Raw genomic sequence first — 15,207 nt, 5'->3', positions numbered from 1 at the left:
GGTGGAGAAAGGAAGAGGGAGGGTAGGGCAGATATCAGATTAAGTCCCTCTATATTTAGACTCAGACAATTCTACAAAAGAGGGATAAATGAGCACCACAATCTCTGATTAACTGTCAGTGGTGCAATTTGTTAATGAGATCCTATTATGAGACTTCAGACACAAAGGTAAAACATCATATATCCTGAAAAAAGCGATTATAGTACTAATTGTTTGTTTGCAGCTTCCTAAGTTGAGACTCAAATTGCGTCAAAATGGGCTGTTTGCAGCAACCACATAACCGAGATGAGATAGTATTTTCTCAGATCTCATCCTAAACCACTGACAAAGACAAACCAACCTGACCAAGGACACTAAATTCCCCCCGCCTGGCCATGCAGCTCATAAGAAACCCATTTACAATCCCATTTCCTTTCAAATATGACAGATGTTCACTACTGAAGCTGCATTGACCTCCATGAGTCTGCAGTGGACATTCATCACCCTTGAAATCCAATATTTGGTCTTAATGAGAGAAGCCTGGTATTCCTCCTGGAGTCTTTCAAACAGAGGATAATGTCTGCAGGGATATAGAGTGCTGTAGCATCTTTTCATACTAGGAACTAAAGGTGAACTTAATTATATGGAGACAATTGTTCACCAAAAAGCAATCAGTGAACAGATCAGTAATTTAGAAGGAAGTAAAAGACATTAGCTTGGCATTAAATACACAGTTGACACAGGTTATTTTGCTCATTTTACTTTGTAAACAATTGAAATAAAGAGGGTGAAACAAGAAATAAATAAATAAATAACCTCTACAAATAAGACCAGATTGTCCACAAATGGAACTAAACAGCTTTGCTTAATGTTCGCCCTGTTGCTACACAGCAGTGGCCAAAGGGAAACTGGTCTGCCTGGCCGTATGGTGTTTATGGGGGTACATGAAATCACACACAGTAGACTATACACACATTAGATAGAAACATCTGGAACATAAATATGTTGGTAATTTAGTTAGTATTCCTCCTAAGGAAAAACAAATCCACAAAACTAAAGCATTCACATAGTAAATGTAAACAAAAACAAACACAACAAAGAAATAAAAACCTAAGAGAATGAGAAATCAACGCATCCTATTTCATCATTTGAAAGGGAGAATATGAATTAAGTGAAGATGAAAAAACAAAATTCCCATGGGGTTTTTCGGTATATTAATTTCCTTGCCTCACAATATGTGATAAATTAAGGAATGGGAATAGTGTCGTACTCCCATTTTCTCGCCTTTTCCTTCATTCTTCCCTCTCCTTCTGAGTGAACACTCCTAGCATGGATACAGAGCTCACACCTCCGCCATCAACTCTGTGTCCAATCACCTTTTATCCCCCGCCTCATCTGTGTGGAGGCAGCCAATCCACGGACAGCACTGAGAAACACATCGCTTCCATTTAATTACATATCAAGATCGAACATGACTGGCATTTAATGAGGAACATTTCAAGTGATAGCTGAACAATTACCTTTTTCTCCAGCTCTCTTTTTATCACCTAATCTCTCCTGCATTCTCGACACTGTTCAGACAGGCTCTGGGATAAACATAATTACTAAAAAAATAAAATAAAAAAATAAAAAAATAATGTGCATCCAAAATAATGCCGTTTCACTATAACTACAAATGAGGCAAACAGTTCAAACTTCCACATAACAAAAAGAAAGAAGAGAAAGGAAATAAATGTATAAAATGAAGCTCTATGCTGAATGAAACTCAGTCTCTGCCTCATTTCTGTATTCTTTACTAATTCCCAGAGCCCGGCTTATTCTTTAGTACCAAAGAAGTACGTGACCAGAAGCGGATATTTTGGTGCAGTGGGACTGGGGGCTCTTGCAGCTGGCAAACTGCACTATTTCACAGATTCTCTCTTTCCTTTTTTCTGTCTTTAGAGATGACCACCTATTGCCCTCTAAAACTACTGAATACTGTGGCACAAAGATGACCTTAGACAAACAGCACAGGCTGTGTGGGGTCACAGGTGAACAAGCAATGCTAAATCTACCAGTTTGTTTTGAAAACAAAATAAGTAAAGGGAAAGAAAGATACAGTGAGTGAGAGGAGGATTTGCACCTTGATATACAGACTCAGTGTTTACTGTGGAGGACAGACACACTTCAAGATTTTAAACCGTGAATCATCAAACATTGTGACACACAGAAAAACAATATGTAGTCTACCAAATATTCAATTAAAAATGTTAACACCCATTCACTCATATAACAACACAATCCAGAGAAGCAATCCACATTGTCATACCAAACCATTATCAAGATACAACACCTAAAGATAAGGAATGTGAAGATGAAAACTATGTGCATTAACATCATGATGAAAACACTTTCTTCATCCTAGCAGACACAGATAAAAAAAAAAGTTAGTCTAAGAGAACTAACCAATCACAGGGAGCGGCACCATGCAATATATTTTTAAAACATCACAGCCCCACAGCCCCAAATTTCAGCTGCAAGCCCACTGCTAAAACGCTGCCGAAGAGAAAACCCTGAGAATTTTCTTTTTATGGTGTGCTTCATTTAGTGTTAAAGAAATCTAAAATAACAAACACAGAGATCAGACCACAAACACACCTGAATTGCTGTTGCATCTGGCATACTGAGACGCCGTACAAATATCTGGCTCTGTCCACTGTGACTGGTGACGTAGCCTGAACCCCAAGTGCCACTATGCGGCCGTCCAGTGTTGTAGAACATAAAAGTGTCACTTCCTGACGTGGCAGTCAGGCATGTCTTGTAACAGTATGTTTTGGTGAGAGACCCGTTTCCCCGCACTTCAATATAATGTGGTTCCACTTTGAGGTCACGTCGCAGGGCCACATTGTTGGCTTGCTGCCCTCCACCTGCAGCTCTTGCTGCGCCCCCACCTCCAGCTGCTGCAGCGCCTCCTTCTGGCACATTTTTCTTGGACACACAACAAGGGCAACAGGAGCCAGGCTGGGTACAATAGGCATGGCATCGCACAATTGCCAGCACAAAGATAGTGACCAGGAATACAAAGGTTGTGGCACTCAAGGCAATGATGAGGTAGATAGTGACACTGGAAAGCTTTAGGCCACTGTCAGCTCTGATGATGCGTTTGGTTTCAGGTGCCAACTTTGGAGGGGACTCCAACACATGTACATAGATTGTAGCGGTGGAGGAGAGTGGGGGTAGTCCATTATCGCGCACCAGTACAGTCAGAATGAAGGAGGTGGAGTTATCTTCTATGACACGCCGTGTGGTGCGGATCTCACCTGTGTACTCATGCACCTTGAACAGATCAACATCTGTGTTGGTCTGCTCCAGGGAATAAAGTAACCAAGCATTCTGCCCAGCATCACCATCCCATGCAGTAATCTTGCTAACCAACACTCCTGCTTCAACGTTCTTCATTAGTGTCTCCATGGTGCGGCTTCCATTGGCAGGTGGGTACACTATCTTGGGCACATGATCATTCTGATCCATAACGTAAACATAAACTGTGGCCACACGACTGAGGGGAGGTACACCGTTGTCCTGGGCTTTAATCTGAAAGTGAAACTCTCGCAGCTTCTCAAAGTCAAAGGCTCTCAGGGCATAGGCCTCACCTTTATCAGGTTTGATGCTGACATAGCTGGCGATAGGGATGCCATGGTTGTTGTCATTGAGGACGGTATAGGTGATCCGTGCATTTTCTCCAGCATCAGCGTCTGTGGCCTTAACAACACAGAGAGATGCACCAGGAGCATTGTTCTCTGTAATATAAACAGTATATGACGTCTGTTCAAAGCGAGGTGGGTTATCATTAACATCTGCAACATCCACTTTAAAGGTCATCTGAGATGACAGGGGTGGTGTGCCTCCATCCACAGCATTGACTGTGACATTGTAGGATGAGATGGTTTCACGATCCAGGAAAGCTGATGTGACAATAGTATAGTGATTGCGGAAGGACTTGATCCTAAAAGGCAAATTGGGCATGATCTCCAGGGTTACTTGCTTGTTTGGTCCAGAGTCACGGTCAATCACACTGATCAATGCTACCACTGTGTCAGCCCGGGCATCTTCACGTACAGGGCTGGAGAGTGAAGACAGTACAATCTCAGGAATGTTGTCATTGACATCCAAAACTTCTACAACTACTTTACAGTGTACTGCTGTGGGGGCTGGCCCCTTGTCCATTGCCTGTATATACATTTCATAAGAGGTTGTCTCCTCGTAGTCTATGTTGTTTTTTACCCTAATTTCCCCTGTGTCTGTGTCCATAGAAAACATCTGTCTGACTCTTTCTGGCGTGTAACTGCTGAAAGAGTAAAAAACCTCGCCATTTAAGCCATCGTCGGGATCTGATGCATTTAACTTGATTACAAGTGCACCCTTTGGAGAGTTTTCAGACAGTTTTACTTTGTACACAGAGCTGTCAAATGTGGGCGAGTTGTCATTAGCGTCGAGCACACGGACATTAATTTTGGCCGTGCCAGTTCGCTGTGGGGTGCCTCCATCCATTGCTGTCAGGATAAGCTGATGAGAGGGCATCTGCTCCCGGTCAAAGGACTTTTTGAGAATGAGCTCAATGTGCTTATTATTAGAGAAGGATTTAATTGCGTCTAGAGTGAGGTGCTCGCTTGGGCTGAGTCGATACTGCTTCACAGAGTTGGAGCCGTCATCTGCATCCTGAGCGCCTTCGATGTGGAAACGAGACCCGGGCACAGCGGACTCGGACACCTCAAGCTGATATTCATCTCGAGGGAACTGTGGCGCGTTATCGTTCACGTCCAAAATCTCAACCTCCACGTTGTGCACCTCAAGCGGATTCTCTAATACTACCTCAAGGCTGCGTGAACAGGTGCCACTGAATTCACAAAATGTCTCTCGGTCAATGCGGTCACTCACCACCAGTTTCCCAGTTTTGTGGTTTATGGTGAAATATCTCCGTCCACTGTCCGATGTAATTCTGATGCGTCGAGTGGAAAGTTTTCTTAGATCCAGACCCAGATCTCGGACAATGTCACCTACCAGTGCTCCGTTCTCCAGCTCCTCTGGAATGGAGTATCGAATTTGTGCATTTGTAAGGCCACTGAGTACGACGATAACCAAATACAAAGAAAAAGGCACATTCCCTTTTACACTGTAACAGCATCGCGCCGTCACAGCCATCGCAGGCAGGCAGAATTTGCGGACGGGTTGGAGAAATCTTTCCGCCTTTTCAGCTTACTGTTGGTCCCCACCCGCCTCATTAAAAACGAGGGAACAGACCGCGCATAACTCCGACTATGTGCAGGATAAAAACCGCATCTTCACAGGTGTCTGCATAAATGAAAATACTTCCTCCGCATCCATATTTTGCTTTGTCTGTCTGAGTGGTGTTATTAAACGAATCTATCCCTCTAGCAAGCCTGACTCCTTTCACAGATGCCGCCTATTGCTCTCTCTCTTTCTCTCTGCGATGTGGCGATGCTGTCTGTGGGCAAAGGGGGAGGGCCAGCTTCTCGCTCAAACGACGCTGACTGCATTTCAGCACCTCCGACAAAAATAATCAAACACCGTCTAATAAAATTAGACTTCAAAAGACCAGACCTCGGTAGTTTTATCGATATATCTATCTACAAATCAAGATAAACCTGCAGCGGCATCTGTGTACTGATTTCGAAGAAATGAACACAATCGTTTTCCCTCTTTTTTGTGAGTGCCACCGCCCTTTTCATTGTGTGCTGGGAAACTGATTTATGAAGCAGCCTGGAAATTAGACTTACTCGCTGATGCAAATCCAGAACAACACAAAAACGCTTTAGTCCAACGAAAAGAGATGTGTTTTGGAAGAAAAAGAAACACATAAATGCAACAATTTAGGAAGGGCTCCACATAAAGGTGTGACACAATATTAAGCGTATTTGTTCAATATAAAGAGGGCTTTATTAACTCCAGTTTTATATCACAGAAAACACAGTGGGGGTAAGAGGAGGTGACGGGTGAACTGACCACGATTTGTCTTTTTAACCCCGTCCTAATCACGTGTTAAGTGCTGCGAGACAGGTGACAAACACATTTCTGTTCCTTCATGATACCGCTCTGCCCTTCAGTGACAGCTGACAATGCTTTGCACTTTAACACCAGAGCTGCAGAGCCATTAGAACTGGTTCAGTCCCACATAAAAGAAAAAGCACATGACATAATAACGTTGTTAAATGGTGACCAGACTAACCGGGTCACAGGCAAATGCTCCAGATGTTAACCTATTCCACATCTGCAAAAAGACAAGGCAGGGCTTTCCCCTAATAGGCAGTACAGATTATGCGCACAATTAAACTACAGTATTCTTGAGTAATCACATAAGGATTTGGTGAAGCACTTAAAGCGTTAGAAGGATTCTTGCCAACATGCACGCCTTCCCTGGGTTATCAGCATCACGTCCTTAATTAATAGTGCATAAATCTTGCAGCTACTAAAACGCTACACCAAACACACGGTTTAAGTTTCATTCATTAAATTAAATGGATTAAATTGCGCATGTGTAGCAGGTGGTAACGTTAACATCTTTCGCGGGGTGCCCTTAAATTACTTTGCTAGCTCGGTGCTCAGTGGTATCGATCCAATGCCAAGTAAACAAATGTCAATACTACCAATAACAGTACTGAGACCGATATTTCTAACCTATAAAGGCAATTTATATCGGGAAGAGCAGTGTGTATTTTACGTGGTGTTTTTTTTAACCCACATAAGTAGCCCACAATTCAGTGGGCTACTCAGCTTAGAAGATGAGAAGTGTCAATCCTATCGCGCTAGTATGGATCTGATACCAATACCAGTTGGAATCAGTATGATATTTGGCTCGATCTGCTCACCTCTGGTTCCCAGTATACAAGTTAACTGAAGCTAACTGGAGCCTTGGGCCAAACGCGAATCAAAAGGACAGACAGTATTGGACGCTTTTGTCACGTGTTTGGTTGACGACTAACAGAGATTCGTGTTGAAATGTCCTGGTGAAGGCCACCAAGAATAAAAGTAATTTTCAGCAAATTCGGTGATGCATCCAGTAGAGTACCGATATCTAAAAAGTGCTAATGTGATCTGTTCACACTCTTTAAACAGTAACTTGTGTTAAGTTATTCGTTGTGACGATCTGGCCTTGTGAAACCCCGAATCCTCTTCAACACGGCCACTGGGCCAAGATGAGCGTCTACCGCCCACATAATCTTTTCTCTTCCTTGGTGCTCTGCCACTGTCACCCACGCCCGGTCTGCCCACGGCAATGACAGCGTTTGGCATCTCGGGAGACAAAGAGAAGACAGTGACTCACTGGGATGCTGCTAGTGGATGAACGGATACAAGGCGATTCTTCACAATCCAAGACGACACGAATAGGTGGCGTAATTGGAGAAGCAGGCAAATGTTATGTGCGAAAGTCAGACGTTCTGTAAAAAAATGTGTTTTTACATTACGTCATTTGAATATTATTATTTTTAGTGCTAAATCCTTCGTGGATTTCTACATGTGCATTATCAACAGAGCGAGCAGCATCACTGGGTTTATATGGGTCTGCCACACTAACCGTGACATTTAGCAGATTTTCCCGCTGGGGTGTTTAAACCTTCGAGTCTGGCAATGATACAAAAATAGAGAGAGACGACGTTTATCTTATAAACAACAAACACAGAGCTGAATTTACACGTGTTCTCTGCACCGATCTTTTACATTCCTTTCCGCCCTCCTCGCTATTTTTCCCAGCGCATTTTTTTCTACAGCTGTCTAATACTCATTCCTGCTTCATAAACGCCCATCTGTTTCAGCGTTAATTGCGTGCCTCTGAGCTTTAGATTATTTCTTTCTTTTTTCACTCAAGGGTGCTGCAGATAAAGTTATCAACAATGTCCCACCTGCAAACAGACGCCTGTCACGCCTAAACAAATACTAATTTCAAAGCGCTAATTGGCTCATTTGTGTTTCCTTTTACTGCAGTTTGCGCAGTTTTTTAAAAATTACAGGATATCAAAGGTTCGGTTCTCATCTATTTTGTCATTTATTTCTCCTTAAATATTCACACGTTCTGCAATCTCCAATCTGGACTGTCTCAAGCTGAGCTTCTGTCCAGCAGCCGCTGTTCCAGCTGATGACTGGCTGAGGGAGATACTGGGTTCTTACGCGTTTCGTGACGTGCAGTTTTCAACGTGCGAGCTTGGGACAGAGAAATATTCTGACTTTGCCTTTGTTCCTTTTATTGCAGCAGAATATTAACAGCCCCATTACATCAATTATGCAAGATGATCACGATATTAATAACATTCTCTTCAACCTCATTACTACTGTAAGCGGGTACTCTAAAAACCATTCATATTACTTGCCCTAAGAGTTTTTTATATGGCACACTCCATTTTAGTGAGTTAGAGCAGACAACAGAGACCCTCATAGAAAATGGTCACAATTGGGCAATCATTAAGTATAAGTCCTTGCATCATTCCCTCCGTGAACACATACAAACAAAGGCAGTCATTCCAAGTTAAAGGGCATTTGTGGCTGTAGGCATTTATAAGGAAAATACCACTGTATAATAACATGGCTGTGTCTGAAGGGATGTCAGAAGATCTGTTGATGCTGTTCTCTCATATATTTTTTTTAAATGCCAGAAAAGTATCATTGACAATATGACCTTACTAGAAAATCGGTGCATGCAAACTCTTAGGCCTACCCAGTGGTTCTCTAATAGCGGTTCTCTAATAAAGTTCAGGACATTGTAATTGGAAAAATTCAAGTTTATTCTCACATTTAGATTCAGGTGCTTAGAATTTCACTGTAGAATTTTGTATAACCTTTTATTTCGTAGGTGAAGGACACGTGTGTGTCAATATGACCTAGTGTAACTGCTTTGCTATGCTCAACTGTGTTATGTGCTAACTGTTTTTGCTTTGAAGAGAAAACTCCCAAGAAGACAGTGGGAGTCCTCCCTATCCAGCAACAGCCCAGGTGGGATAATCAACTGTCGTAACTGAAGAGATACAGAGAGTTGTTTTGTGAGGGTATAAAAGAGGAGCTGAGAGAACCCAAAGACAGAGATCTCATGACTGTAGAACTGTGATGTTGTATGTGTGTTAGCTCTCCTGCATGAAGTAATTAAAAAGCTTGGCCACAGCTGATCGCATTGCAGACTTTATTAACAAAAAATTCGACCATAATGTTCCCCAGTGTAATGCCACTGTGAGAGAAAGAAATCCTAAAGTATTAAAATCTATGTTATTCTGGGCAAATTCATATGGTGCAAAGCTTTGCTTTGAAGTCTCTTTGTGCAATATGACAGCAGTCACACTGTATTAGTATTTGCAGACAGAGACAAACACTTATAAGATTTTCATTTTTCTTAATGCTTGTTCACATAGAAGGTGAGAAGAAAAAAATAGAGCAGATGTCTGTCATGAATTTTTAAAATGTTCTGAAATAAATATGGCAAACAGCTCTTTTAAGAAGCCTTTATACACCCTTAACACAGAGGAAGTGAGTAAAGGAATATCTTGTTCAACTGATTAAATTAAAAAACAAAACAGTTTATTTAGGATATTTTTCACATTTGCTGTCTTAGTAAAAGAAGGAAGGTTAAAAGGCAAGGTCATTAGTGATACACATTTAAACCTTCCCCAAGCGGAAGAGGAAATCTGGGCAGGAGGGAATAGAGGTGGAAAAGACAGTGAAATTGGTCCCTCTGTTGGAATACACTGGTAGTACAAGGGTAGGACACGTGACTATCGCCCCACTGCCCAACCCCAGGCTTTTTCATTAAGCCAAAGCACTAGAGTCTAATCCCATATATGAGTGTGCATGTGTTTGAGAGAGAGGGAGGGAGCAAGGGCACAGATGTCAAGCTGCAGTGGCAGTCATTTTCTTTATCATTTTCAGTATAGTGACCTCAATGGAAAAAAGCAAGCTATAAAGCCAAGGCACCCTGCAGAGGTAAAATGAGATATAGCAATGCAGAGAATGCCAATCTCACACATACATAATTAAAAAGATTTCAAAATACACATACGCGCACACACGCGCACACACACACACGCGCACACACACACATACACGCACAAACACACACATGCTTATGCTGTGTGTTTTTTATAAAATTCAAAAATACAAAAAGCAAAGGGTGATGAGTGCTACTGCTGAATATATGGGCTTATCACACTGTGACAGAGTTGAATTCTCATGCTTTCTCTCCCCTGTGCTCAAGAACTTTCCCATTATAAAATCTTCAAAACAAAAGTCCCATGATAAGCCAATCCTCTTGCTCAGGTGGACACAGTAAGTGGGTGTAAAAGGCATTCTCTGGGTATGATCCCTTGTGTACCTTTTTTCTAAAAAATAAAGGGTTTGAGAGAACACCAATCCATCCCTGTGGGACCCTCCAAGGGTTCTTGGTTGTCCTGATTCAGGCTGTGCATAAATCAAACAGATTTTCCTTGTGGCACTGAACAAAGCTATCAGAAAATGCAGGCAGGCTTTGGATACTTCCCTCTCAGGATGCCCTGGCTTTCCATCCTTCCCATATGGGAGGATGGAAGCCATGGTTCTGAGCATGACAAAGCTAATCTAACGACAGTGAAAAACATCCAAATGCCACTAAGAGGGAGCATGTGGGGAAGATGGGTTAGCGGAAGAGGGTGAGTAGGGGAGGGGTGGTGATAAGTTCTTCCTTTTATCTGTGACCAATTGTAAGCTTGTGATGTTCTCAGTTAGCTGCAGGGCATTTATTATATGTGCTTTTTTTTGTCCATCACATCCTCACAAACTCCCGTTTCTTTTCACCATCTCACACTCAAGGCTCTTGTCTGTGCTGCTGCATGTGACTTCCTTCAAAATCCTGTCCTATTTTGGAACAGATTCTCTAATCTCACACACTTTTCCCTCACTCGCTTTGCTCCCTAATTTTTCTGACTAGGCATTTGTGCTGCAGAAGCACTGCATCTTTGGACTGCATCCTTCCCTTTCTCTCTGTCTCTGTTTCTCTCAACATATCCACCATGTTTGCTTTGTGCTTGCATCTACGTAACACATGCTGGGAAGGATGCCTGGGTGGGGGCGGGTGTATACTGGCAGCTCGCTGGAAACAGACTAGTTCATCATTTCATTATGGCTCGAACAGTCGTCATGGTAACCACAGATGGCAGCACTAACCTCACTCTGTCACAAAGGACACACCCTTGCAAAGGAGACAAACAGGAAGTGCTACATAAGATGTATGTCTGTGTGACATACAGACAAAGAGAGAACAATAAAGAACAAGGTGACATACATACAGAGAGAGAACAATAAAGAACAATGAATGAATCTGTGCTGGTCAGTTACACTGTGTTATAACTGAGGTGAGGGCATTTCTTTGTAATGCCTTCTATCCAACTGCTGAACTCATCAGGCATGAGTTGTTGTCATGTTGCAAGCCATAAATGCTTAGCTTCGACAACGATAATGTACTTCAAAATCAATAATTTAATAGATTTTGGAGCACCAGAGAGTACAGATAAATGTTCTGATGGTTGCCTGGATAAAAGCCTCTCCTCCTCATCCTCAGCCTATGCCCCAACCAACCGATTTAGCTGTGATTGACACTAGGTGTTGTCAGCCCCGCCCAGCCGCAGAGCCGAGTTGGGAGGGGGGGTTGAGCCTAGCGGAGCTGATACCTCGATCGGTACTGAAGCTCCCTGCCGCTACTGCCACTGCAACGAGTAGCGGAAAATTACCTGCCCCTCCCCCCATCTCTTCCTCTCTCATACACATTCACAGAGAGCTGCAGCATACAGAGCACACAAGCTAGTGGATTCCTTTACCGCAGAGAGACAGCTTCAGACATTGTGTGAATGTGTGTGTGAATGGGTGGATGACTGTGTATAGTGTAAAGCGCTTTGGGGTCCTTAGGACCAAGTGAAGTGCTATACAAATACAGGCCATTTACCGTTTACCATTTTTTCAGGATCCACGTTGTGCAGAGAGTTTGTGCATATAGCAGAGACTGTGTCGCACACAGAGCAACGCAATCACAAATCCCAGGTTAAGTCACATACCGCTGTCATATTTAAATCACACGCTGACCCACTTATAAGTTGCACAGCCCATACTAGTCGCTCACAATATTCAAAGTGTGTTTAACAGATTTGAAAAAGAGGGAGGGAAAACCCTGGATCAGTCGTCTTCACGGTGAGCCAGCCAACGAGCGGAGTTTTGACAGATCAGGCCACGCTTGTTTGGCCGAACCACTCCCTGAAATGAGGTCATACCGTCTCAGTGACTCAAAGGATCACGGATCCGGCGTTACACAGTGTACTACCAAACGTAACCTGCATTATCTGAACATATTCCACCAGTTTAAAGCAACAGCGATATCAAATAAATACAAATGTCACGAATAGATTTAAAAAATCTAATACGATTCGCTTCTTTGCTGCTTGACACGAGCTGATAAGGGCTCTGTGCACACATTATGGATGTTTATGAAAATATATTAGATCGTATTTGCAGTGCTCCACATGTCTGCAAAGATGGACGGTAATTCTCTGATTGTTCAGAGAAGAGGAAGAGGAAGAGGGGGGAGGGTAAAGAGGATCTTGCTTCATGAGTATATATACTATTGTGTATATACACAGTTAAACGCCTATCTATTATTAAACAAACTATCACAGTGGCCTATAAAAGCACAACTGTGTTTAACAGTTCATCGAGTGCAAGTGCAGAGCTTGACAGCTATAATATTAAAGCAAGGAGGTATGACAGCAGTATGAGGGCAATAACACATTTCATACCAATCTATTAAAAAGTAGCAATATTAATTTTTCAAAATATCCAATAAACAATTGATTTGGGTATATTGCAGTGACAGTTTGAATACAAACAGTGGAAAATTAAGAGCTCTAATGGTTGACAGAGTGACTGACTGAAATGTCTGAAACAGCCCAAGAGAATTAAAGGCCATGCATGTCTAAAATCCTCTGTGGGTATTTTTACTTACATTGACTTTTGTTTAACCTCCTCTCTTGACAATGCTAATGCAACATTCTTATAGATACTTGAACATAACAGACGATTAGTTACAGTTATGAGTAACACCCGTGCTTTTGCTGCTACCAGTCTAAATGTCAACTATGGAAAAGGCTGACAAATCCACTAAGGCATCAGATTCAACAGCAAATTCCAAAAGTAAACATCTGTGTGGAAGTGTGGAAGTTTGTGGATATTTTTAGATAAAAAGTGAACAAAATGCAAAGAGAGCTTAATGAATTAACTGCAGGCAAGAAAACAAATTCCTTGATTAGACATATCAGTACAGTGCTGCTGGTGCAGGCATACATTACTGATGTGATTCAGTTGTGTTTATCAGAACTTACATCCTTGTAACTTGCCATTGACATTTCTGCTTCTACCTGGCATGGCTATTTTGGGCATGTTAGCATCAGCAGAGGCAGATGTAACACTTAGTGCTTAAACTTTGATGTCGGTGCAAATAGAACTATACAGAATCCCTTTTCCTCTAGCTGTTAGATCTAACTACTGTCTCTTTATTCTCAGCTAAAGTCTTCTTATTCTGGCATCTCATTTTGTAGCAACATCAGTCACAGACACGGTAAAAGCCAAAAATACTATCTGAATAGTAATAATACATTTAAAAAATAGTTTTATTGATGATGAATAGTGCTAGGAGTGACAGACTCTACCTGTTAACTGCCTAGCAAAAACAACAACAACAACAAAAAAACAAAAAATAAAACAAGACACCTCATCGGAAAAAACCCCCCAAAACATTGAAACTACACTCTGGAAGCAGATATTAAGTTCAAAACTTCTTTAAACATTCTGTAAAGATGTAAAGAAATATTATGAGGCTAATAATAATCTATATCATCATCAGGAAATAGCGACATTTCCATAAAAGCATCACCCCTTTCAATCTGTTTGGGTAATGCAAAATCATGAAATCAAAATGCTTTTGATTTGATTCTATAGCCAAATCTTAATTATAGAACAGCCATAAAGCAGGACAGGGTACATCTCCAAATGGATCTAAACTGAGTGGAATAAAAGTAAATATACACACAGAAGCAGGAGTTACTGAGCTAAAATGAATTTCTAAATAGTATTAGCTTAGAGAATGGCTGCAATACAGCTTGGAGCCACCAGCGGCAGCACTGAGCTCAGTGCCGGTCAGCTCTGCTCTGCTAACCTGGTGTTGCCAAGCGAAGAAGTTTTTAAAAATTTCACATACGAACTGTATTCGCGCTCACGGAGAATATTTTCTCTGCATGTCAGAAAAAAACAGTCGAGTTTCTGCTTCATTCAATTCCTCCGATAAGTTTTTGTTTCCTTTTTGCTTCCATTAGTAACCGAATGACCGCGAACTATGGATTATCAGAAGATTGCTTCAGACTTGTCAGGACAGTAACTCATCACAACCACCTCTGCAAAATCACTTTCTACTCCAAGAAAACAGTAAGTGTGTTAAAACTCTCTTTGCTCTCTTTGGTAGCAGCGAAGTCTCAAATAAGCATTTTTTTTCCCAAATCAAAGCTGTTTACGGCATATTAGTTGTTTTTATAAGTTGTCATATGTTTAAATAGATTTTTGATCCCTTTTGCGGCTGCTGTGGCTATCTGTCTACCTGTTGTGAATAAGCAAACAACGTTATAAAGGACATTTCAGGCTCCATAGATTGTGAATATTGTTACTATTGTTCTTCTGGCTAATTTTTCGTAACCTGGGTGCTAGCAACCGATTTAGTAAAAGTCCACGTCGGTAGCGGAGACTATGACATCATTGTTCACGTGTTTTGTTATGGATAAGGTCCTGCTAGATCCTGATCCCGTAATTTCTCGTGAAACCCCTAAAAACTGTGGCAAAACCGGTATTAAAATGTATATGGTCAGTGAACGCTCCCTTCTTACCGAGTCGGAGCACTGCATTGAGAATGGAGTGAGTTCACTGAATGTTATTGTTGTGCTGAGATTCCACACAACACCAACAGTAAGACTTCCTGTATCCACATTAGACTTCTTCGGCTCTCGTGAGCTTTTAAACGAATTCCTTCTGCAATGCAATGTAGTCTAATTGCTTAATTTACGCTATTAGTCTGTTTATCGTCTTTGTATTAACAAATATAATAATTTGTTAATTATTATATTATATTATATAAAAATATAGATTTTTAAAAAAAATTTCTAATGTTTTAAATGGCTATGTACCCCA

At 41.6% G+C, this 15,207-nt stretch overlaps 1 protein-coding gene across 38 annotated transcripts in view; it reads right to left on the bottom strand.

Moving 5' to 3' along the window:
* LOC146392371 (protocadherin alpha-C2-like) overlaps nt 1–15,207 on the bottom strand; it is a 217,762-nt gene that overhangs the window by 18,360 nt on the left and 184,195 nt on the right. The window contains exon 1 of one of the 38 annotated variants that reach the window (XM_084946168.1): nt 2,617–5,715. The exons of the other annotated variants lie outside the window; for them this stretch is intronic. Within the exon in view, the coding sequence (XP_084802294.1) occupies nt 2,617–5,160 (2,544 nt within the window). The 5' untranslated portion in view covers nt 5,161–5,715. Of the gene's footprint in view, nt 1–2,616; nt 5,716–15,207 lie in introns of those variants that run through there. 38 annotated transcript variants of the gene reach the window in all.

The sequence above is a fragment of the Perissodus microlepis genome, chromosome 2, assembly GCF_051167445.1.
Source record: "Perissodus microlepis isolate ML-2025 ecotype Zambia chromosome 2, ASM5116744v1, whole genome shotgun sequence".
NCBI classification, from domain to species: domain Eukaryota; kingdom Metazoa; phylum Chordata; class Actinopteri; order Cichliformes; family Cichlidae; genus Perissodus; species Perissodus microlepis.
The sequence above is the reverse complement of the archived record's forward strand: the minus strand, read 5'-3'. Positions and strand labels throughout refer to the sequence as shown.